We start from the raw sequence: 22,730 nt of genomic DNA on the forward strand, positions 1-22,730 counted from the left end.
AAACTAAACTACACTCTTGTAATTAAGTATGATTGTGCTTACGTATAGTAAGATTTTATGCAAAAAATGAAATTTCACAGTAGCTGGGCATGTGCCAATAAATTGCCATTGAACCATTTTCCTTTGTGTTCACCCAGAATGAAAGGCCTTGGTAGAGTGGACTAGGAGAGGGTGTTTCCACTAGTGGGAGAGTCTAGGACCAGAGAGAGGCCAGAGCCTCAGAATAAAAGGACGTTCCTTCACCATGAAGATGAGAGGGAATCTCTTTAGTCAGAGGGTAGTGAATCTGGAATTCTTTGCTACACACAGTAGTTGAAGCCAAGTGAATGAGTATTTTTAAAGCGGAGATTGACAGGTTGTCGATTAGTAAAGGTGTCAGTCAGCGGTTATGGGACGAAGGCAGGAGAATGGGGTTGAGAGCAAAATATAGATCAGCCATGATGGAATGGAGCAGTAGATTCAATGGGTGGAAGGGCTTAATTCTGCTCCCATGACTTTTTAACATGATGTGAATAATGGAGCAGGCTCAATGGGCTGAATGGCCTAATTCTGCGACTAAGTCTTATGAAGTGTCCATTGATTGCAACATTTATCTTGCAATGATAATGCAACCAGTTTAAAAGAAAGTGTTTGACGTAAATTCCATGCATGCAACATAATTTAAAAGGTCTGTCCGTAATTGCCTAGGGAATGTGGTTTGAAAGGGGCGGCTGGACAGGGGTGGGACGGACGACGTAAACTCCATGCATGCAACATAATTTCATGCATTAAACTTAATTCATGCATGCAACATAATTCCATCTTGGTTCTTGGTTTCTTGGTCCTCCAAAATATTCCAAATGGAATTTAAACTGGAGGTGGTGAAGGGAGGGCTTAAATTCTGCGTAATGCATCCTACGTAAATTCCATGCATGCAACATATGCAACATAAATTCTTTGCATGCAACATAATTCAATGCGTGCAACATAATTTAAAAGGTCTGCCCGTCCTTGCCCAGGGAAGTTTATTTGCAGCTGGGATGTGGTTTGAAAGGGGCGGCTAGAGAGGGGAGTGGGTGGACGTGCAAGTGCGACCGCATTGCATTCCTGGAGTTGTAGTCTACATTGGACCCGGTCAATGGGCGTGCGGGCGGCGGCGCCATAGTGTGGACTACATGTCCCAGGGTGCGCTGCCCGGCCGTCACATGAGGCGCAGCTGAGAGGCAGACAGGCGGCCGCTCTGCATCCTGGGAGTTGTAGTCCTCTCAATGGCGGGCGAATGAGCATGCGGAGCGGCGGCGCCATCGGGAGGACTACATATCCCAGGGTGCTCGGCGCGCGGCCCCGCCGTCATTCTAGGCGCAGCTGAGAGGCAGACAGGCGGCCGCGCTGCATCCTGGGAGGTGTAGTCCACCTATGACCCGGCTAATGGACGGGCGGATGAGGCGACGCCATGACGTGGACTACATATCCCAGGGTGCTCGGCGCGCGGCCCGGCCCGTCATTTGGGGGCGCAGCTGAGAGGCGGACGGTCGCCAGGCGCGGGGCGGGGAGGGGAAAGAAGGAGAAGAAGGAGGAGGAGGCAGGAGGGAAGATGGCCGAGGCTGTGCCCGACACCAGGCGCCTGCTCACCAAGCCCCAGAACCTCAACGACGCCTACGGGCCGCCCAGCAACTTCCTGGAGATCGACGTGGGCACCCCGCAGACCACGGGCGTCGGCCGCCAGCGGTACACCTCATACGAGGTCCGGATCAAGGTAAAGCGGGCGGCGACAGACCCGGGCAAGGCCGCGGTGGGAGGGACAGGCGGGCGGCGAGTGGTGGAGGACAGGGGAGAGACCCGGGCAAGGCCGCGGTGGGAGGGACGGGCGGCGGGGGGCGGCGGGTGGTGGTGGAGGGGAGAGTGAGTGGAGGACAGGGAGAGTCCTGGTCAAGGCCCGGTGGGAGGGACAGGCAGGCGGGCGGGCCGGGGGCGAGTGGTGGAGGGGAGTGTAGTGGAGGACAGGAGAGAGGGTCCTGGTCAAGGCCCCGTCCAGGGGGGAGGGGGCCGTGGGCGAGTGGTGGAGGGGAGTGAGAGTAAGGTGGAGGACAGGGGAGCGGGGGGTCAAGGCCTGGGGAGGGAGTGGAGGACAGGAGGGTGTTCTGGACAAGGCCTGGGCCAGGGGAGAGAGGCCGGGGGTGAGGTCGTGGGGAGGGAGGGGGCCGGAGAGGGAGGGAGGGGTGGGTAGCAAGGGGGGGGGGAGGAATGGTGATTACAGAGGGGGGGGGAGGAGAGAGTGTCCATTCTGGTGGTGAGGAAGGAGGAGGAGGAGGGGCTGGCAGGTTGGGGCGGGGAAACTAGAGTAGGGGAAGGGAGTAACGGGAGTGGGTGGAGGAGAGGGGAGAGGAGTGGGGGGTGAGGGGGCTGAGGAGTTGGGGGATGAGATGTGTGGGCGAGGGAGGGGAGTAACGGGGAGAATGACGGGAGTAATGAGGATGAGGAGTAAGATGGGAGGATTGAGGGGGAATGGAGTAACGGGAGTAAGGTGGGAGGGATGAGGAGTGAGAGGGAATGGAGTAACGGGGGTGAGGAATGTAGGGGAATAATGGGAGGATGAGGAGTAATTGAGGAGTGTGGGGGAGGGAAGTAACGCGGGGTGAGGAGTAAGGGTGGGAGAGGGAGGAGAGTAACGGTAGGTGTGAGGAACTTGGTGAGTAAGGGGGAGAGTTGGGCCAGGTTGGAGTGAGTGAAGGGGAAGCGTCCTGGCCAGTCTAGAGGGTGGGACGAGGGGGATAAAGGTGGTGGGAGAGGGAAACAAGGGTAAGGTGAAAGAGATAGGTAGCGTGGGCGGAGGTAAGGGTGGAGCGTATGGGGAGGGGTGGGTTGTGGGAGAATTTTTGGGTGGGGAGGGAGAGTGGTAGATGCCCTTTAGCTCCGGTTGCAATGCTTCCTCTCTCCATGCCTTCTCATAAGATGATGTGATAGGAGCAGAATTGTGCCATTTGGCCCTTCAAGTCTTCTCTGCCATTCAATCATGGCTGATCTCTGTGGGACTCCTGGCTTTTGAGTGTGTGTGTGTGTGTGTCTCCTTTTCTGGGATCGTCCTGCTTCCCAGGGAGAGTGTGTGCGGTTTGCAGAGGCTGCACATTCCCCCAGTGCAATGTCTAGCACTCTCACAAGGTTACAGTGCTATATCTTTAAACAAAGTGATCTTTGAATCAGTGTCGATTGGAAGGTGAAACCTGCTGCCCAGCTTGTGTAGAAACTCTTTTTTATTGTGGGAATTTGTGGAATATGGGAACTAAAAACTATTCCCTGTTTGTCTAAGAACTGGAATGCTGTATCTGTGTGTTTCCCTGAAGCAGAATCTGGCATGCCAAGATTTGTCAATATTAGGGAGTGTCCTCTAATCAGAGATGTGACATTTCAATATTTTGTTTTGCTCTGGTGCATCCTCTAGATTTGTTAACTGCAGACTGAAGGAATGTAAATTATCTTTGCGTAGCAGGTTCTAGATTATTCTCTGTAAAGTAGATAAGGTTGGACTTGCAGTGAGGAAACAGACCCACCAAGTCCATGCTGACTAGCGATCACCCTGTGCACTATCTACACACTAGGGACTATTTACATTTTTCTTTAACCAAAGGCAATTCATCTATAAAGCTGTGTAGGAAGGAAGTGCAGACGCTGGTTTCCACCAAAAATCCACATCCTGAAAGTAGACACAAAATGCTGGAGTAACTCAGCTAGTCAGGCAGCAACTCTGGACAAAGGGAATAGGTGACAGTTTGTGTCGAGGCCCTACTTCACGCTGAGAGTCGGGAGAGAGGAACTGGAAGTTACGGAAAGAAGGAAAGAATCCTAGTCAAGCCCAGGGCCAGGGAGAGAGGGAGTCCTCAACAGGCCAGCCAGGGGTGGGGAGGGGCTGGTACTTCACCTTAAACCTATGTCCTCTGGACCTCAATTTCCCCATCTCTGGGTAAGAGACTGTGCACCTACCCGATCTATACCTCTCATAATTTTATACAGCTCCACAAGATCAGCCCTCATCATCCTGTGCTAATGGGGGGGAAAATATATCTATATAACAATTACAGCACGGAAACAGGCCATCTCGGCCCTTCTAGTCCGTGCCGAACACTTATTCTCACCTAGTCCCATCTACCTGCACTAAGACCATAACCTTCCATTCCTTTCCCGTCCATATACCTATCCAATTTATTTTGAAATGATAAAATCGAACCTGCCTCCACCACTTCCACTGGAAGCTCATTCCACACAGATACCACTCTCTGAGTAAAGAAGTTCCCCCTCATGTTACCCCCAAACTTTTGTCCATTAATTCTCAAATCATGTCCTCTTGTTTGAATCTTCCCTACTCTCAATGGAAAAATCTTGTCCACGTCAACTCTGTCTCCCTCTCATAATTTTAAAGACCTCTATCAAGTCCCCCCTTAACCTTCTGCGCTCCAAAGAATAAAGACCTAACTTGTTCAACCTTTCTCTGTAACTAATGCACAGTTGACATTCTTTGTTAAACTGGCATAAACTTTTGTAACGTTGAGATTTGTGTATTGATAAGCCGGTAGCTCTACCTTTGCAAGTAATAAAATATGTCATTGTTGGCGATGCATCTTTTGGGTGAGACCTGAGCTGCTTAAACAAGGTAAACTCAGGCTCAAGGGAAGCAGTTCTCTATGCTGCTTGAGCACAACCATAATGGCTTGTTAGTTAAGGGTCACCTTGATAGTCAAACAATCATCAATCCATTCCTGAATGACTCAGTGACATTTTGTTAAATGAGGTTCTGCTTTTTTATTTTTGTAGTCATACAACATGGATCCAGGCTCCTCGGCCCATGTTGACCAAGAATGCCCCATCTGCACTCGTCCTACCAGCCCGCTTTTGCCCCCTATCTCACTGAACCATTCCTATCCATGTACCTGTCCACATGTCTTTTAAAGGCACTGGTTTAAGGTGAGAGAGGAAAGATTAAACAGGAATCTGAGGGACAACTTTTTCACACGGAGGGCGGTGGGTGTATAGAAAGAGCTGCGGGGGGGGGGGGGGGGGGGTAGTTGAGGCAGGTACTACAATGATACCCCCAAGATACCTGGGCAGATACATGGATAGGATGTGTTTAAAGGGATATGGACGAAACGCAGGCAGGTGGGACGAATGTAAATAGGCCGGTGTGAGCAAGTTGGGCCGAATGAGCTTTTTCCCAAACTGTTTGACTCTGACTGTAAATGTTGTTACAGTTGGATAGGATAGCAAAGGCTGTATTCCAGATCATACCCCATGGCCCTCAAAGTACTTCAGTTGTTCCCTCCAAACTACTGCTGAAACAAAGTTAAGGAACTTGAAGTAAAATGTTGGCAGTCATTTAGTTTAGTTAGAGATAGACAATAGGTGCAGGAGCTGGCCATTCGGCCCTTCGAGCCAGCACCACAATTCAATGTGATCATGGCTGATACAGCTTGATAACAGCCCACCGAGTATGCACCAACCAGTGATCATTGCACATTATCTCCAACACACAGGCACACCCCTCGCACGTGCTCGCTCTCGTGCGTGCACTTGCGCTCCCACACTCACACACAAACTTACTTACACCAAGCCAATTAACCTACAAACCAGTATGTCTTTGGAATGTAGGAGATAACCGGAGCTCCCGGTGAAAACTTGTGCAGGTCACAGGGCAACGTACAAACTCCGTACAGACAGCACCCATAGTCAGGATTGAACCTGGGTCACTGGCGCTGTTAGGCAGCAGTTGAAGAGAGAGGGTTAAATATGTTGTCTTTAAAACAAGCTGCTAAAGTAGGCAACATCTGTTGAGGCAGATATCTCAGTGCATTGTTTGAGACTGTGTCAGAACTTGTTTCAAATTGGTGACTTTACAGTAGTGCAGAGTTTTTGCAACAGCAGTATTTTGCTTATGAAACAGAATTATAATTTTTTTTTTGGTACAGCTTCTTGCTGAAATGTTATTCTGTTCTTGACCTGAGTGTTTCCATTATTGATCAGGTATCTGTTTAACTGAGTTTGCATTCCAAGGCCATTTGCTAAGTTATTCACTGAGTAGTCTGCACAACCGTTGAAATGGACTAATACAAGTGTCTCCATCCTGATCAATACATGTCACCAAGAGATTGCTGATGCTGGAATCTTGAGCAAAACAAAGTGCTGGTGGAATTCGGAGGGCCAAGCAGCATCTGTGGACAGATGTTTTGAGTTGGTGCCTTTCTTCAGCCATCAATACATTAATATAAAGCTTGCTGTTGATAATTTTCGACACTTTGGCGGCAAGGTGGCACAGCGGTAGAGTTGCTGCCTTGCAGCGTCGGAGACCCGGGTTCGATCCTGACCATGGGTGCTGTCTGCACGAAGTTTGTACATCCTCCCCGTGACCTGTGTGGGCTTTCTCCGGGATCGTCGGTTTCCTCCCACACTCCAAAGACGTCTAAGGTTTGATATTGTCTATTGGCTTGATATAATTATAAATTTCCACAGTGTGTATAGGATCGTGTTAATGTGTGGGGATCGCTGGTCGGTGCGGACTCGGTGGGCCGAAGGGCCTGTTTCCGCCCTGTATCTCTAAACTAAACTAAAAATTAACAAGAGATTGCTGATGCTGGAATCTTGAGCAAAGCGCAGTGCTGGAGGAACACAGAGGGGCAGGCAGCATCCAGGGAGGGGAATGGACAGATGCATCGGGTTGGGGCCCTTCTTCAGATATCACCACATTGCAATATCAAGCTTGGCGTTAATAATTTTCTGTTTGGAAGACGTGTACGATAGCCTCTCTCAATAGATGTTGGCAGAATGGGATCCAGATCACAAATTCCAACAATGGGTTTCATTAAGACCATACTAGACTACGTGCTTGGGTTTAAGAAGGAATTGCAGATACTTGGGTTCATTATTTAGGGGAATGTAATTGAAGCAATTACAAATAGTTACCGTGTTGGGTTACACTGTAAAAGAATAGAAGTAACAAGGGTTTAGAAACATAGAACATAGAAACGTAGAAAATAGGTGCAGGAGTAGGCCATTCGGCCCTTCGAGCCTATACCGCCATTCAATATGATCATGGCTGATCATCCAACTCAGTATCCTGTACCTGCCTTCTCTCCATACCCCCTGATCCCCTTTAGCCACAAGGGCCACATCTAACACCCTCTTAAATATAGCCAATGAACTGGCCTCAACTACCTTCTGTGGCAGAGAATTCCAGAGATTCACCACTCTCTGGGGAAAAATGTTTTCCTCATCTCGGTCCTAAAAGATTTCCCCCTTATACTTAAACTGTGACCCCATTGTTCTGGACTTCCCCAACATCGGGAACAATCTTCCTGCATTTAGCCTGTCCAACCCCTTAAGAATTTTGTAAGTTTCTATAAGATCCCCCCTCAATCTTCTAAATTCTAGCGAGTACAAGCCGAGTCTATCCAGTCTTCATATGAAAGTCCTGACATCCCAGGAATCAGTCTGGTGAACCTTCTCTGTACCCCCTCTATGGCAAGAATTTGTTGTTCTTTTCAGTTTGTTTGTTCAGTTTAGAAATACAGCACAGAAACGGGCCCTTCGGCCCACCGAGTCTGCACCTACCCAGCAGTCCCGTCACGCGAACATTATCCCACACATGCACTAGGGTCAATGTAGGTTTATATCCAGCCACACCTACACACCTGTACGTATTTGGAGTGTGGGAGGAAACCAAAGATCTCTGAGAAAAACCATGCGGTCATGGGGAGAACGTACAAACTCCGTACAGTCTGCACCCGGGTCTCTGGCGCTGTTAGGCAGTAACATGAGTAATATTGCCAGCCTATTACCAGGAAATGTTGAATACTCTGTGTTCCAGAATAAGGTGTTTACTGTGATAGAGAGCTATGGTACACAGGATAGAGGTGGGGGATGAGGGTGATTCGGTTTTCACTGGAGCTACTTGGAAGAGTAATCTGGTGTTGCACGATAGTATTGCCAGTAGTGCAATGGCACACAACTCAGAACTAGGTTTGATCCTGACCTCCAATGAACCTTGCATGCTTGACCTTATTTTAATGAGCTTTCCCTGTGTGCTCTGATGTTCTGCATAGTCCAGGCCTACTGGCCTTGGGTTAACTTGCTACTGTAAATACTCGGATAGGGGAATCAGTGTGTGTTCAGAGTCGCGTGAGAGGAATGGTTATATGCTTTTTTTTGTGACGGTACAGTGTACAGACGTTTAAAAAAAAAAAAGTGACTACATGACGTGTGTGTTTATCGATCGTGCATTGTAGCTCTGTGTGTGATAAAATACAACTGGTCGCAGATACCTGGGTTCCATCCTGACTATGGTGCTGTCTATATGCAGTAGGTACGTTCTACCCGTGACTGCGTGGATTTCCTTTGGGTGCTCCGGTTTCCTCCCACACTCCCCAAGACGTGCAGGTTTGTAGGTTCATTGGCTTCGATAAGTTATAAAGTTGTTCCTTGTTGGTGTTGGGGGATCGCTGGTCGGCACAGGCTCGGTGGGCCGATGGCCTGTTTCAGTGTTTTATCTCTATTGTCTAAATTGGAAGAATAGGTTTGCTTGGAGCCAGCATAGAGTTGCTGGCCAAATGGCCGTCTCTGTTGTGAGGAAAGTTGCCTTGCTCTCCTTTAAGTGTCCATCCTACCATTAGGAGGAATTGTGCGATTCCATCCGTGATGCATTATTTTCCTCTGCCTCGAGAAGCTGAAATGGTGAAAACTTCTAATTTTGCTTCTGGCTAGAATGGAAGCAAATAAGGTTTGGAGGTCAGTTTACATCTTTGAGGAATTTGTGCATTTAAAAAACTTGGTTTGTGCCGATAAAGGATGAGAGCAACAAACCTGCCATTTGAATTCACTAAAGTTTATTCTGCACTACAAGTGCTGCTTATTTATTGCAGCTAGATCAATTAAATGTTGATCACCTTTCCTATTTGATGAAAGATATGGTCTCAACCTGAAACGTCGCCTATTCCTTTTCTCCAGAGATGCTGCCTGACTTGCTGAGTTACTCCATCTTTTTGTGTCTATCTTCGGTTTAAATCGGCATCTGCAGTTTCTTCCTACACACTTTCCTATTTGACCCTTGAATTGGTGGTTATTGTAGCTTTGGGGCAAATATTTCCTAGCTGGTTTGAATTTTGCTAACTCAAAAGCAGCTATAATATTATGAGCTTGGAGCACGTTCTAATTTGGATGATAGTAATTGAATCAATTTGCATTCGTTTGAAGCGGGATTTTAAAATTGCACATACAATGGGTTTTTTTATATGGTTCAATGATCATTTACTTTAATTTGATCAAAATAGACTTTAATTGGGTGTTTAAATGCCTCCCATAATAGTAGGAGCATTGGATCTGTGATCATCTTTGCAAGACATCTCTATCTATTAAGATTCACTGCACCTTTGCCTTCATTATTTTACTGACATGAACTTTATTCTATCCTGGGATTATTCCTCCCAAATTTTTGAGTAGGATAACTTTTATTTGCTAATTCTAAAGATTTGCATTCTTATTTATTCAATGGTGATCAGATCAAAAATTTGTTGTGGCATCCTAAGTGCAAATTTGCCATGATAGTTAATTTTTAGCTTTCCTTCAATTTTAGAATGGTCTTGAGAGACCGCCTAAGTTCCCTGGAGTGTGGTGAGGTCTTTCTTCTGGAGAAGATTCAAGAAGCGTTTATTGTCATGTGCCTCAGATAGGACAATGAAATTCTTGCTTTGCTTCTTATCTGGTTCATTAATGTTTGGTTACCAAACTGTGTGTTTTTCTTTGCTTAATTGTTTCTGTACTAATTGGTTTCATGTATATCCAAGCAGTGATAAAGTTGGCCAGAAAAAGTTTCAGACTTTAGTCTTGTGGTACATCAGGGCTTGAAAAAGCTACTTATTTTAACTACTAAACCAGGTTCGCTTCTTAACAAACAGACACCACACAAACTGTTTGGTAGACCAGTTCAAAACTTTACTTAACATCGGCCGATGGAAGGGAGGGAGAACTCCAGTCAAGTGACCAACACAGACACTTGACTGTGCTCAGTCACCTTCCCTGAACAACAGAATTACATTGCCTTAAATAGGGTTTTTTTGTCCCCTTAACACCTTCCACAGACATTAATCATGTCAGAGGTACAGGAAAAGGTTTCCACAGAATGCATCACATCAAACCTTTTTTTTACATGGTACAAGATATACTGAAAACATTGGCCATTTGCCTTATCTCCAAATAGACCACCCTAGCTCTCTTCGCTGCTTCCTCTGTCATTTGGTCCCTCATAAACATAGGTCATTTGTTTACAAAGATGTGACTGGCTATTTCTCTCTTCCTTTATTGCCTCCTCCCGATAAACATTGGCCATTTGGTTTATGGCATCTCACTTCAAAGATTTGACCAGCTATCTCTCTAGCTGCTCCTCTGCCTGTCACTTGGGAGACAATGTTATAGGATTTATTATCTCACACACCCACAACCTAAGGCAAGCCTAATTTGACACTAAATATAAGCTGTAAGCTAGCCCAGAAACCAATTTAATATCTTCTTATATTTTTAACTAAAACTCGGCTTCATCAGGCTCTCGCTTAACTATTGTTGGCTGTTGCCAGGCCGGGCAACCTTGGCAGCTTTTTAGATTGCCAAATGACAGTTTAGGTGGTGATTTAAGACGGCTTGCATGACGCGTGCGATAATGTGCTCGGACGTAGTGCGCAGTTACCAGTCGGAATTATACTCAATGGAGCATTCACATATTGCTTCTGCTTCAAATAAAGTCACAAACTAAACATATTCACCAATCAAGACATGATATATCCCACAATGACATGCAGCAAAATTGTAAGACCGTATCTCAACTCTTTTTACAAATTGCAATTAATGCAATTTCTATTGGTTCTTTCCACTTCCAAACAAAAATGTGGTTGGATTATTCAGAGTATGATCAACCTGTGTCAATAAATCCTGGACCATGGTAACATATATGCGTACGTATAGTTGTGAATGTTGCTCATTAAATAACTACAGTACTGATATTCCATATTAAGAGCATTGATTTGCCGTTAAAATGAATTCTGTAATAACGTGTTAACGTAGCAGTGACAATCGAACACTGCGGTTTTAATGTTTCACGTGTTCACAATATAATTAATCCATCTTTATGGATTAAAACAAATAATAACATTGGGAATTAAAACACATTTGATTGCATTCCGTTATCAAACATAGTCAATGTTCGCTCTGAAGACATTTCCAGGACAATAGGGTTAGGGAGGGGGGTGTGTGTGAATCAGTGCAGGGTGGATAGATGGGGGGGGATAGATGGGGGGGGGGGGGGGGGGGGGGGGGGGGGTAGAAGGGGGTCGATGCTGAATGGATGGATTGAGGCAGGTGAATTAGTACGTGTTGGTTGGAGTAGGTAAAATTATGAGGGGAGAGCACGGGGGATGGCAGGGATGTTGAATGGGGGGGGGTTCAGTACGGGATGGATGAGGTAGACAAAAATGCTGGAGAAACTTAGCAGGCGAGGCAGCATCTATGGAGCGAAGGAAATAGGCAACGTTTCGGGTCGAGACCCTTCTTCAGACTGTTCCCCCCATTCTTCTTGAATGGGAGGATCAGTACAGGATGGATGGGAGGGGGGGGGGGATCAGCGCAAGATGAAGGGGGGGGGTTGGGGGGGTCAGTACAGCGTGGATCGGAGGGTCTGTGCAGGATGATTGGAGAATCACTACAGGATGAATAAGGGGAAGGTGCAGGGTAAATGGATTAGTACAGGATGGATGGAGAAGTGCAGGATGGATGGGAAAGGGGTGAGTACAGGGTGAATTGGGGAACCAGTGTAGGATGAATGGGTGGGTGGCAGGAGAACAAATGTGAGGTGAAAAGGTAGATCAGCGCAGGATGAATAGATTGAGGGGGGGGAGCACGGGATGTCAGTGATGACTGAATAGAAGCGGGAATGGGGATCAGTGCAGGATGTAGAGGAGGGGTCCCAGGATAAGGGGGGTGGAGGGGCGTACAAGAGAGGGGGAGAGAGAGAAGGGGGGGCGAGGTGGGAAGGAAGGAAGGTCAGCGCTCCTCGGACAACATCGCCCCGCTGCCTTGGCCGTTGGGAACCCCTCGCCACCGCCTCCCTCCGCTAACCAACAGCAAGGTGCGGGGCCGAGCAGTGCAGCTCAAAGATCATATAACTATAGGATCTATGATGCAGCTGCTTCAGAAGTGTCGGAGCGAATGACGGGTCCTGCACAGCGGCTCCATCTCCTCCTCCTCCTCCCTGATAGCGGACGCTGCTTGCAAACCCGCTAACGGCGATAACCGCTTTCAAAACAAACCCTCCTGCACCCCGAGGCCTCCTCCTCCCTCCCTCCTCCCGGCCTTGGCGTGCAGGAAGGTTTGTTTTGAAAGCGCCGTTAGCGAATTTGCAAGCAGCGGCCGCTATCAGGGCGGGCGGGGTGCGGGAGGAGGAGGAGATGGAGCCGATGTTTGGGGGCCGTCATTCGCTTCAACCCTTCGTCACCCCGCATCTAGTATCTTTCCCACGCAATACAGCCGTCACCGCCAACACAAAATGTCGTGTTCCTTTTCTCCAGAGATGCTGCCTGACCCGCGGAGTTACTCCAGTTTTTTGTGTCTATCTTCGGTACAAACCAGTATCTGGTTGCCAAGCCGGGCAAAATGACTCGGTGTTTAGGTTGCCCAGCGGCGCTTTGAGTGGTCAGTGACACCCGGGCAACCGCTAATTTTGAGCCCCGTACATGCTGCCAAATGGAGCCAGTTTCACCCAAATGGAAGGTGCAAAGAACCACCAGTAAGGAAATGGGCCCTTCAACCCACCTTGTCAATGCTGACAATTTGACGTTGTGGATTTTCCTGGAATTAGCCGATATCCATCTGAAGAAGTTGTCTCGACCCGAAACGTCACCCATTCCTTCTCTCCAGAGATACTGCCTGCCCTGCTGAGTTCTGCAGCGTTTTGTGTCTATCTTTGGTTGAAACCAGCATCTCCACTTCCTTCCTACACCAATATCTTTACAAATATTCTGAAGTCATAATTGTATCTGCTGCCATAGCTACCTCTGACAACTCATTCTAGAAAGGAGGAGATGGGGCCGCTGTTCGGGTGCCATAATTCGCTCCGTCCCTTCGTCACCCCGCATCTAGTATCTTTCCCACGCAATACAGCCGTATTAGATCTAGTAAGATCTAAGATCTTAGTCCTGGTTTATATCAGTTTGACTGGTTCTAAAGACTGGCACACGAGGTTGCACTGACTTGTACCAAAACAACGCTGGGATATGTCAGTGGGTCAATCGGCACCTGTGGAAGCAAAAAGGTGCGAGTTGATGCTTTGCGTTGAGACCCGCCATCGGGATTGGGGAGGTCTGGGGCAGGGAAAATTCAATGTCTAGCTGGCATATGTAGAGAAAGGTGTCGGAGGCTTCTACACGGGTGGAATCAGATGGGCAGGTCAGCCAGGTTAGGAGATGGGGTTTAGGACAGAGATGGGATTGGCTTAGTTTCATAAGTTATAGGAGCAGAATTAGGCCATTCGGCCCATCAAGTCTTCTCTGACATTCAATCATGGCTGATCTACATATCCCTCTCAATCCCATTCTCCTGTCTCCCTACCACCTATTTGACTTGCAAATTAACTTTTTGGGAATTCTGCACTAGCATTCCCAAGTTTCTTTGCTCCTCTGATTTCAGAATTCTCTCCCCATTTAGAAAATAGTCTATACCTTGATTCCTACCAGCAAAACGACTGACTCCCCACTTTGCAATGCTGTATTCCATCTGCCACTTCTTTGTGCTCTCTCACCCTGTCCAAGTCCTTCTGCAGAGTCCCTGCTTCCTTCATGCTACCTGCCCCTCCAACTATCCTTATATGATCTGAAGGTAGACTCCCCTGACATCAGTCTGAAGAAGAGTCTCGACCCGAAACGTCACCCATTCCTTCTCTCCGCAGATGAAGCCTGTCCCGGTGCGTTGCTCCAGCTTTTTGTCTACCTTCGATTTAAACCAGCATCTGCAGTTCTTTCTTATGTAAATGATCTGAGGTATTTTATTTGCATCTTCTGGTACTTCTCTTTGCTGTGGAAAACTGAGATAAAATGAAAGCAAGCTCTACGGCAATTTCTGCTTCTACCTCTCAGCAACTTGGGATGGATCTCACTCGGGCATGGTGACTTAAACATAGCACTGACAAATGATCTAACATTTTTCCGAAGGAAGCTGCAGTTGCTGGAAACGGCAAGTCAGACAATATGCAGAGACTATTTTAAACTATAGACAATGGGTGCAGGAGTAGGCCATTAGGCCCTTCGAGCTGGCACCGCCATTCAATGTGATCATGGCTGATCATCCCCAATCAGTACCCCGTTCCTGCCTTTTCCCCATATCCCCTGACTCCGCTATCTTTAAGAGCCCTATCCAGCTCTCTCTTGAAAGCATCCAGAGAACCGGCCTCCACCGCCCTCTGGGGCAGAGAATTCCACAGACTCGCCACTCTCTGTGAGAAAAAGTGTTTCCTCATCTCCGTTCTAAATGGCTACCCCTTATTCTTAAACTGTGGCCCCTGTTTCTGGATTCCCCTAACATTGGGAACGTGTTTCCTGCCTCTAGCGTGTCCAAACCCTTAACAATCTTATATGTTTCAATAAGAATCCCTCTCATCCTTCTGCACTTCAGAGTGTACAAGCCCAGCTGCTCCATTCTCTCAGCATATGACAGTCCCGCCATCCCGGGAATTTGTGATGACATTAAACAATGGGGGTGGGGGTGGGGGGGGGGAGATGGAATGAAGAGAATGCTCATGGCAAGTTGGGAATGATGTAAACAAGAGTAGGGATTCCCACTGGAACTCTTAACGTTGCCTAATTTGTCCAGTAATTTCACTTTAGAATCATTTTGTTTGCCACGATTGCAAGTTTCAGTTCTAATACTGCAGATTTTTCTTTTACTCTTCATCCTTGGTCCTCTGGAACCCCTCCCTTCTCCTTCCGCCGTCCCTGCCCCCACGTGGTCTTCACAAGTAATAGGAGTAGTATTAAGCCATTCGGCCCTTCAAGCCTACTCTGCCCTTCAATCATGGCTGATCTATCTCTCCCTCCTAACCCTAATCTCCTGCCTTCTCCCCACAACCCCTGACACTCGTGTTGATCAAGAATCTATCTATCTCTGCCGTAAAAGTATCCATTCACTTGCCCCCATCCCCCTCCCCCCGCAGCTGTCTGTGGACTCCTTGAAGAAGAGTCTTCTCCTTGAAGACCAGACTCCTTGTCGTGACTCGTGTCCACTTGAGTAACATTGACATTTCACCACAGTTCCTCCTGGTTTCTCTGGAGCTTGTGACACTCTGGCTTAATGAGTCGCCCTCCCCCTCCCCTCCGTCATCAGACCTGCTGACAAAGTCAAACTCAAAGGCTGACAACAGTGCTGATTGCCATCTGGACTATGGTCCCACGAATGGACGTCAGGGCATTGACTCCCACATGGTCACAGGTCGCTTACTCTGATCTTTTTACAGCCTCGTTGACTCCCAACTGCAGACAGCTTTCCCATGTTTCTGTCAAAGGTCTGTGACCCGAAACGCCACCTATTTCTTTTCTCCACCGATGCTGTCTGACCCGCTGAGTTACTCCCAGCATTTTGTGTCTGTTCTGCCATGTGTTTTGTTGCCGTTTTGGAACCAAGCTCCACATTTCCAGTCTTTGGATTGGCAACCTATACCGATTAAATGCTTCCTCCCTGGCCTGTGATCACCTATTACCAGCCTCATTCTGTGCAGCCCCTTCTCTTCTTCTGAAGAAGGGTTTCGGCCCGAAACGTTGCCTATTTCCTTCGCTCCATAGATGCTGCTGAACCCTCTGAGTTTCTCCAGAAATGTTGTTTACCTTCATTCTCTTCCACCTTTCTGCCTCAATGAACCTAAAGAATAATGTTTAGTGCAGGGTGAAGTCTGAAGAAGGATCTTGACCCGACTTTTCTCCAGATGCTGTCTCACCCGCTGAGTTACTGCAGCTTTTTGTGTCTGTCTAAAGTCCAATTTAAGATGGTCTGAGGGTCTCCGATGGGGTGGGTGGTGGGTCAGGGCCGCCCGCGCTCTAGTTAGTGATAGGATAGTTCTGTTGACTGAACACTTGTGTGCTTGCCTGCAGTCAGACAGAAATGACTCCTTGGCCTGCTAAGCCCATGCTGATCAAGCATTCCTATGCCCCCCCCTTCCCCCAGTCCCTCTACACTTGCTCCCTTCCTTGGATTTTCCTCCCGTCAATCTGCACCAGCTGCAGTTTACAATAGCTTCTCAACCCACTGGTCTGCATGCCTTCATCACGTGGAAGGAAATAAGACCAGCTGGGGGAAACGGGAATGTAAAAAATATGCTAGCTCTGCAAAACTCCCAAGCTGTGGACTGAGTCTGGATGTTAGTAACTGCGGCAGCAGCATAAACTGTGGTGCCATGTCACCCGTTAGTGTCATTTACTTCTAGATTTTCTATTCATTGCTGGATTTTCATCATCCTCCCTACAGCAGGCCCTCTCAAGTCAAGTCGTCAAATGAGTGTATTGTCATGTGTCCCTGTATAGGACAATGAAATTCTTGCTTTGCTCCAGCACACAGAACATAGTAGGCATTTACTACAAAACAGATCAGTGTGTCCATATACCATTGTATAAATATATACACACATGAATAAATAAACTGATCAAGTGCAAATAACAGATAATGGGTTATTAATGTTCTGAGTTTTGTCCAAGCCAGGTTTAATAGCCTGATGGCTGTGGGGAAGTAGCTATTCCTGAACCTGGTTGTTGCAGTCTTCAGGCTCTTGTACCTTCTACCTGAAGGTAGCAGGGAGATGAGTGTGTGGCCAGGATAGTGTGGGTCTTTGATGATACTGCCAGCCTTTTTGAGGCAGCGACTGCGATAGATCCCCTCGATGGAAGGAAGGTCAGAGCCGATGATGGACTGGGCAGTGTTTACTACTTTTTGTAGTCTTTTCCTCTCCAGGGCGCTCAAGTTGCCGAACCAAGCCACGATGCAACCAGTCAGCATGCTCTCTACTGTGCACCTGTAGAAGTTAGAGAGAGTCCTCCTTGACAAACCGACTCGCCATAATCTTCTCAGGAAGTAGAGTCGCTGATGAGCTTACTTGATCCCTTCTCCGTCCACTTTGTAGTTGAACATCTCTAAGTTTGCGAATGTCACCAAGCTGGGTGGCAGTGTGAGCTGCGAGGTGGATGCAATGAGGCTGCAGGGGGACTTGGATAGGTTGGGCGAGTGGGCAGATGCAGTATAATGTGGATAAATGTGAGGTTGTCCACTTTGGTGGCAAGAACAGGATTATTACCTGAATGGTGTCAGATTAGGAGAAGGGGAGGTGCAACGAGGCCTGGGTGTGCTTGTACAGCAGTCACTGAAAGTAAGCATGCAGGTTGCAGCAGGCAGTGAAGAAAGTATGTTGGCCTTCATAGCGAGAGGATTTGAGTTTAGGAGCAAGGAGGTCCTGCTGTTGTGCAGGGCCCTGGTGAGTCCACATCTGGAGTATTGTGTGCAATTTTGGTCTCCTAATTTGAGGAAGAACATGGTTGCTGTTGAGGGAGTACAGCGTAGGTTCGACAGGTTAATCCCCGGGATGGCGGGACTGACATATGATGAAAGACTGGGTCGACTGGGCTTATATTTGCTGGAATTTAGAAGGATGATAAGGGATCTTTTCGAAACGTTTATAATTCTTAAGGGCCTGTCCCACTTGCGCCGTTTTTGCCGGCGTCATATCAGCGTCGCCAAAAGATTTTGAACATTTCAAAATCCAGCGGTGACAAAAAAAGTGGTTGCGACACTTGAAAAACACGTCATCACGGTGCGTCATTCGTTGTCACGGCGCGTATTTTTCGGTGACCTTGTACGTCAGTCAATGGTGCTGCAGTCCAGTAATGCTTTACGAGACCGCACATATAACCATATAACAATGACAGCACGGAAAACAGGCCATCTCGGCCCTTCTAGTCCGTGCCGAACACTTACTTTCACCTAGTCCCATCTACCTGCACTCAGACCATAACCCTCCATTCCTTTCCCATCCATATACCGATCCCAATTTATTTTTAAATGATAAAATCGAACCTGCCTCCACCACTTCCACTGGAAGCTCATTCCACACAGCTACCACTCTGAGTAAAGAAGTTCCCTCTCGTGTTACCCCTAAACTTCTGTCCCTTAATTCTCAAGTCATGTCTAGCTGGGACTAGGGGAGAATACGTGTTCGGCACGGACTAGAAGGGTCGAGATGGCCTGTTTCCATGCTGTAATTGTTATATGGTTATATGTCCTCTTGTTTGAATCTTCCCTACTCTCAATGGGAAAAGCTTGTCCACGTCAACTCTGTCTATCCCTCTCATCATTTTAAAGACCTTTATCAAGTCCCCCCCTTAACCTTCTGCGCTCCAAAGAATAAAGACCTAACTTGTTTAACCTTTTTCTGTAACAAGTGGAGGATGACCTCTATTCTTGTCCAAGAACTGACATTATAGAGGTTTTGGTGAAAGTGCAGAAGAAATTCGCCAGGATGTTGCCAGGAAGGTGCGTATTTGCACAGGTTGGACAAACGTAGATTTTTTTTTTTCCCCTTTCCTGAGAAACGGAAGATGTGGGTCCACCTGCTAGAAATAAAGTTGAGAGGCTTGTATCAGTCTATTTTCCAGGATAGCGATGTAAGATTCTAGAGGGCATAGCACAAAGCACATGACAGTAACGTTTACAAATGTGTAACTGGTCGTTTAATTTATTGTCACGTGTCCCAAGGTACAATGGGAAGCTGCTTTGTTGTTTGCCAACCAGTCAGCGGAAAGACAATACATGATTACAATCAAGCTGTCCACACTGTACAGATACAGGATAAAGGAATAATGTTTTGTGCAAGGTACACAAAAATGCTGGAGAAACTCAGCGGGTGCAGCAGCATCTAAGGAAATGGGCAATGTTTCGGGCCAAAACCCTTCCTCAGACAAAATGTAAATGTTTTGTGCAATGTAGATGTCTGATTAATGAGAGTCCGAAGGTCCCAATGAGGTAGGTATAAGGTCAGGACCACTCTAGTTGCTGAGTGAATGATTCACTTGCCTGATAACAGCTGGGAAGAAACTATCCCTGAATCTGGAGGTATGCATTTTCATACTTCTATACTCCTTTAGGGGCAGCACGGTGGCGCAGCGTTAGAGGTGCTGCCTTGTAGCACCAGAGACATGGATTCGATCGGACTGCGGGTACTGTCTATAAGGTGTTTGTACGTTCTCCCTGTGACTGCAGGTGTTCCAGTTGCCTCCAACTCCAAAGATGCACAGCTTTGTAGGCTAATTGGCTTTGGTGAAATTGTAAATTGCCCCTCGTGTATGTGTGCAGGGTAGTGTTAGTGTGCGGGGATCGCTGGTTGGTGCCGACACGGTGGGCTGAGGGGCCTGTTTCCATGCTGTATCTCTAAAGTGTAAAGTCTTGCCTGAACACGCTCCCGAAACGCGCTGCCTGGGGAGGTGGTAGAAATATCCACAACTGTAATGTAATAGAAACGTGAGCAGGTATGGAACGAAGGATTCGACACAGAGGGGGGGCCGAAGGGCCTGTTTTTCTTGTTCCGTGGTGTAGCCCTTCACCATTATGTTGCAAGTGCCCACCTTGCTATGTGTGCTGTAGATTTGAGTCTACAGTTTTGATTCCTGCTGCCAAGTGGGCTGTAGTTGATGCAGGAAAACCATGGCCAAGTGAATGTAGTCAATGTTTAACTATGTACTGTAGATTTCAGACACGAGATCTCTTTTCTAGTTCATAATGTCTCCCTGCAAATTTGCATGAAAATGAAATACTGCCTGGCATTGTTTTTGTGTGATGCTCACTTATCTTTTCAGTCGTAGAGAGTGTTGAAATAACTCTGAGCGACTTGACATTTCAATTAAGCAATGAAGCCTAATTCTCCTGAATTTCTATCCACCATTTGAGCAGGATTTTTTATGTAGAATAAGGGAATCTTTAACAAACTGAAGGTACGTTCAGCCCGAACAGCAATTGTTACCAAACCGGTTATGCATACTTTTCTTTGTCATGAATAGACCATAGGTCAAACTGGAGATATTCATAAGGTCATAGAAAATAGGTGCAGGAGGAGGCCATTCGGCCCTTCAAGCCAGCACCGCCATTCATTGTGATCATGGCTGATCGCCCCCTACCAATAACCCGTGCCTGCCTTCTCCCCATATCCCTTGACCACGCCTAGAGCTCTATCTAACTCTCTCTTAAATCCATCCAGTGACTTGGCCTCCACTGTGGCAGGGAATTCCATAAATTCACAACTCTCTGGGTGAAAAAGTTTTTTTTTTCTCACCTCAGTCTTAAATGGCCGCCCCTTTATTCTAAGATTGTGACCCCTGGTTCTGGACTCGCCCAACATTGGGAACATTTTTCCTGCATCTAGCTTGTCCAGTAATAAGTGATGGGAGCAGAATTAGGCCATTCAGCCCATCGGGCCTACTCCGCCATTCAATCATGGCTGATCTCTCTCTCACTCTCTCCCTCCTAAACCCATTCTCCTGCCTTCTCCCCATAGCCCATGACACCCGTACTAATCAAGAATAACCATATAACAATTACAGCACGGGAAACAGGCCATCTCGGCCCTACAAGTCCATGCACGAACATTCATTTTTTTTTTTCCCCTTAGTCCCACCTGCCTGCACCCGTCATACCATAACCCTCCATTCCCTTCTCATCCATATGCTCTATCCAACTTCTTTTAAATGATACCAATGAACCTGCCTCCACCACTTCCACTGGGAGCTCATTCCACACCGCCACCACTCTCTGCGTAAAGAAGTTCCCCCTCATATTACCCCTAAACTTCTGTCCCTTAATTCTGAAGTCATGTCCTCTTGTTTGAATCTTCCCTATTCTCAAAGGGAAAAGCTTGTCCACATCTACTCTGTCTATCCCTCTCATCATTTTAAAGACCTCTATCAGGTCCCCCCTTAACCTTCTGCGCTCCAGAGAATAAAGACCTAACTTATTCAACCTATCTCTGTAACTTAGTTCCTGAAACCCAGGCAACATTCTAGTAAATCTCCTCTGTACTCTCTCCCGTACTAATGTTGACATCTATCTATCTCTGCCTTAAAAACATCCACTGACTTGGCCTTGGTATGTTTTATTTCTCAACCGTCAGGATCACAGTGTTATTTCCAAATCGTCTTTTAAGCAAAGATTACCTCCAGATTGGAGCCATGAAACTGAGACGAGAGGACGTTGCATTTCTTCAATAGTCTGGTGTCTCGGCCACTTTCTCTCTCTCTCTCTCTCTCTCTCGTGGTCGATGAATAAAGAATGAGGTGTCAGAAGTTCAAAAAGGAAATTTTAAAGGCAAATTAATGAGGATTACACTCTCCACTCGAGCATTGTACCCGCGGCCCTGATCTGTTTCAAGGATTAACTTTTTGTATGCTTCTGTCCCCACAGGTAAGTGCTCAGGATAGGCTTTTTTTGGGGGCTTGGTTGATCTTTACACCAAGTAAAATAGAAGTTAATCTCTTTGTAATTTGAGAGAAGGTATTTAAAATGCCGAGTTCCATTTTAATATGACCAGTGTTGTGAGCGTTTTGTTCTGCGTATTCAAGAGCCACAAAGACCCAACGGTGTTTCAAGGGGAACCAAGGCAAGTTCAGGTAAAAAGCTAGCTGGTGAAATTGGATAACTCTAATCCAAGGTGCAATTAGTACAAATTAACAGCTTGCTGTGGAATAATGCCTTTCTTTGAAGAAAGGAGCTGACCAGAAAAATCGCGCAAAAAAAAAAAATAACCCCTTCTGGCCAGCATTGACTTTCAAATGGCAATAAAATTAATATTTGCTCATTGCAGTCTTGATATCTGAAAGTAGAAAGCAACTTGTTGAGATTGGGAAGAAATCGAGCAGAGTAGCTTTGAAGACTTGCGGTCAAATTGACTGACCACTGAACCAGTACTGAACTTTCAATTATTTTAATTGCATGTGTTGGGAGTCAAAGCCACAATAGAGAAGGACAAGAATGTTTGAGATCTGAATTTCTCATGATTGGGTGTGTTAGAAATCATTTGCAGTTTATTTGTGTTACTTGTTTGGGATCTGACTTTCATGCTGACATGAGTACTATACAAATTTTAAGTTGCCGTTCTAAATTAAGCCGCAGAGTGCTGGAGTAATTCACGGGACAGGCAACATCTCTGGAGAACATGGATGAGGAATGTTTTGGGCAGGAGGATTCTGACCTGAAACATCACCTATCCATGTTCTCTAAGTAAGTAAGTAATTAAGTTTATTGGCCAAGTATTCACATACAAGGAATTTGCCTTGGTGCTCCGCCCACAAGTAACAACATGACATACAGGGAGAGTTATGAATGACTCCGAAAACACTAAACATTAATAATAATAAAAGATTAATGATAAATCACCATTGATCAAGCATGTGAACCAACAAAATACCAGATCAAAGGGAGGCTACAGATTTTTGGCTGTTGAGTAGAGCAACTACTCGTGGATAAAAAGCTGTTTTTATGTCTGGCTGTGGCAACTTTGACAGTCCGGAGTCGCCTTCCAGAGGGAAGTGATTCAAAGAGTTTGTGGCCAGGGTGAGATTGGATTGGATTGGATTCAGTTTTATTGTCATTGCACTTTTCAGTGCAATGAAATGGTTTAGCCTGCAGTCATAACATAGAATAAATAACAAAACAAA

General features: G+C 46.7%; 1 protein-coding gene across 1 annotated transcript in view; it reads left to right on the forward strand.

Moving 5' to 3' along the window:
• Positions 1-1,509: 1,509 nt before the first annotated feature.
• The window catches only part of snx3 (sorting nexin 3), a 37,564-nt gene continuing 16,343 nt past the window's right edge, over positions 1,510-22,730 (forward strand). Inside the window, exon 1 of the mRNA XM_055634982.1 lies at positions 1,510-1,735. Coding sequence (XP_055490957.1) covers positions 1,574-1,735 — 162 coding nt within the window. The 5' untranslated portion in view covers positions 1,510-1,573. The remainder of the gene's footprint in view (positions 1,736-22,730) is intronic.

This window comes from Leucoraja erinacea, chromosome 5 (genome assembly GCF_028641065.1).
Source record: "Leucoraja erinacea ecotype New England chromosome 5, Leri_hhj_1, whole genome shotgun sequence".
Lineage (NCBI taxonomy): Eukaryota > Metazoa > Chordata > Chondrichthyes > Rajiformes > Rajidae > Leucoraja > Leucoraja erinaceus.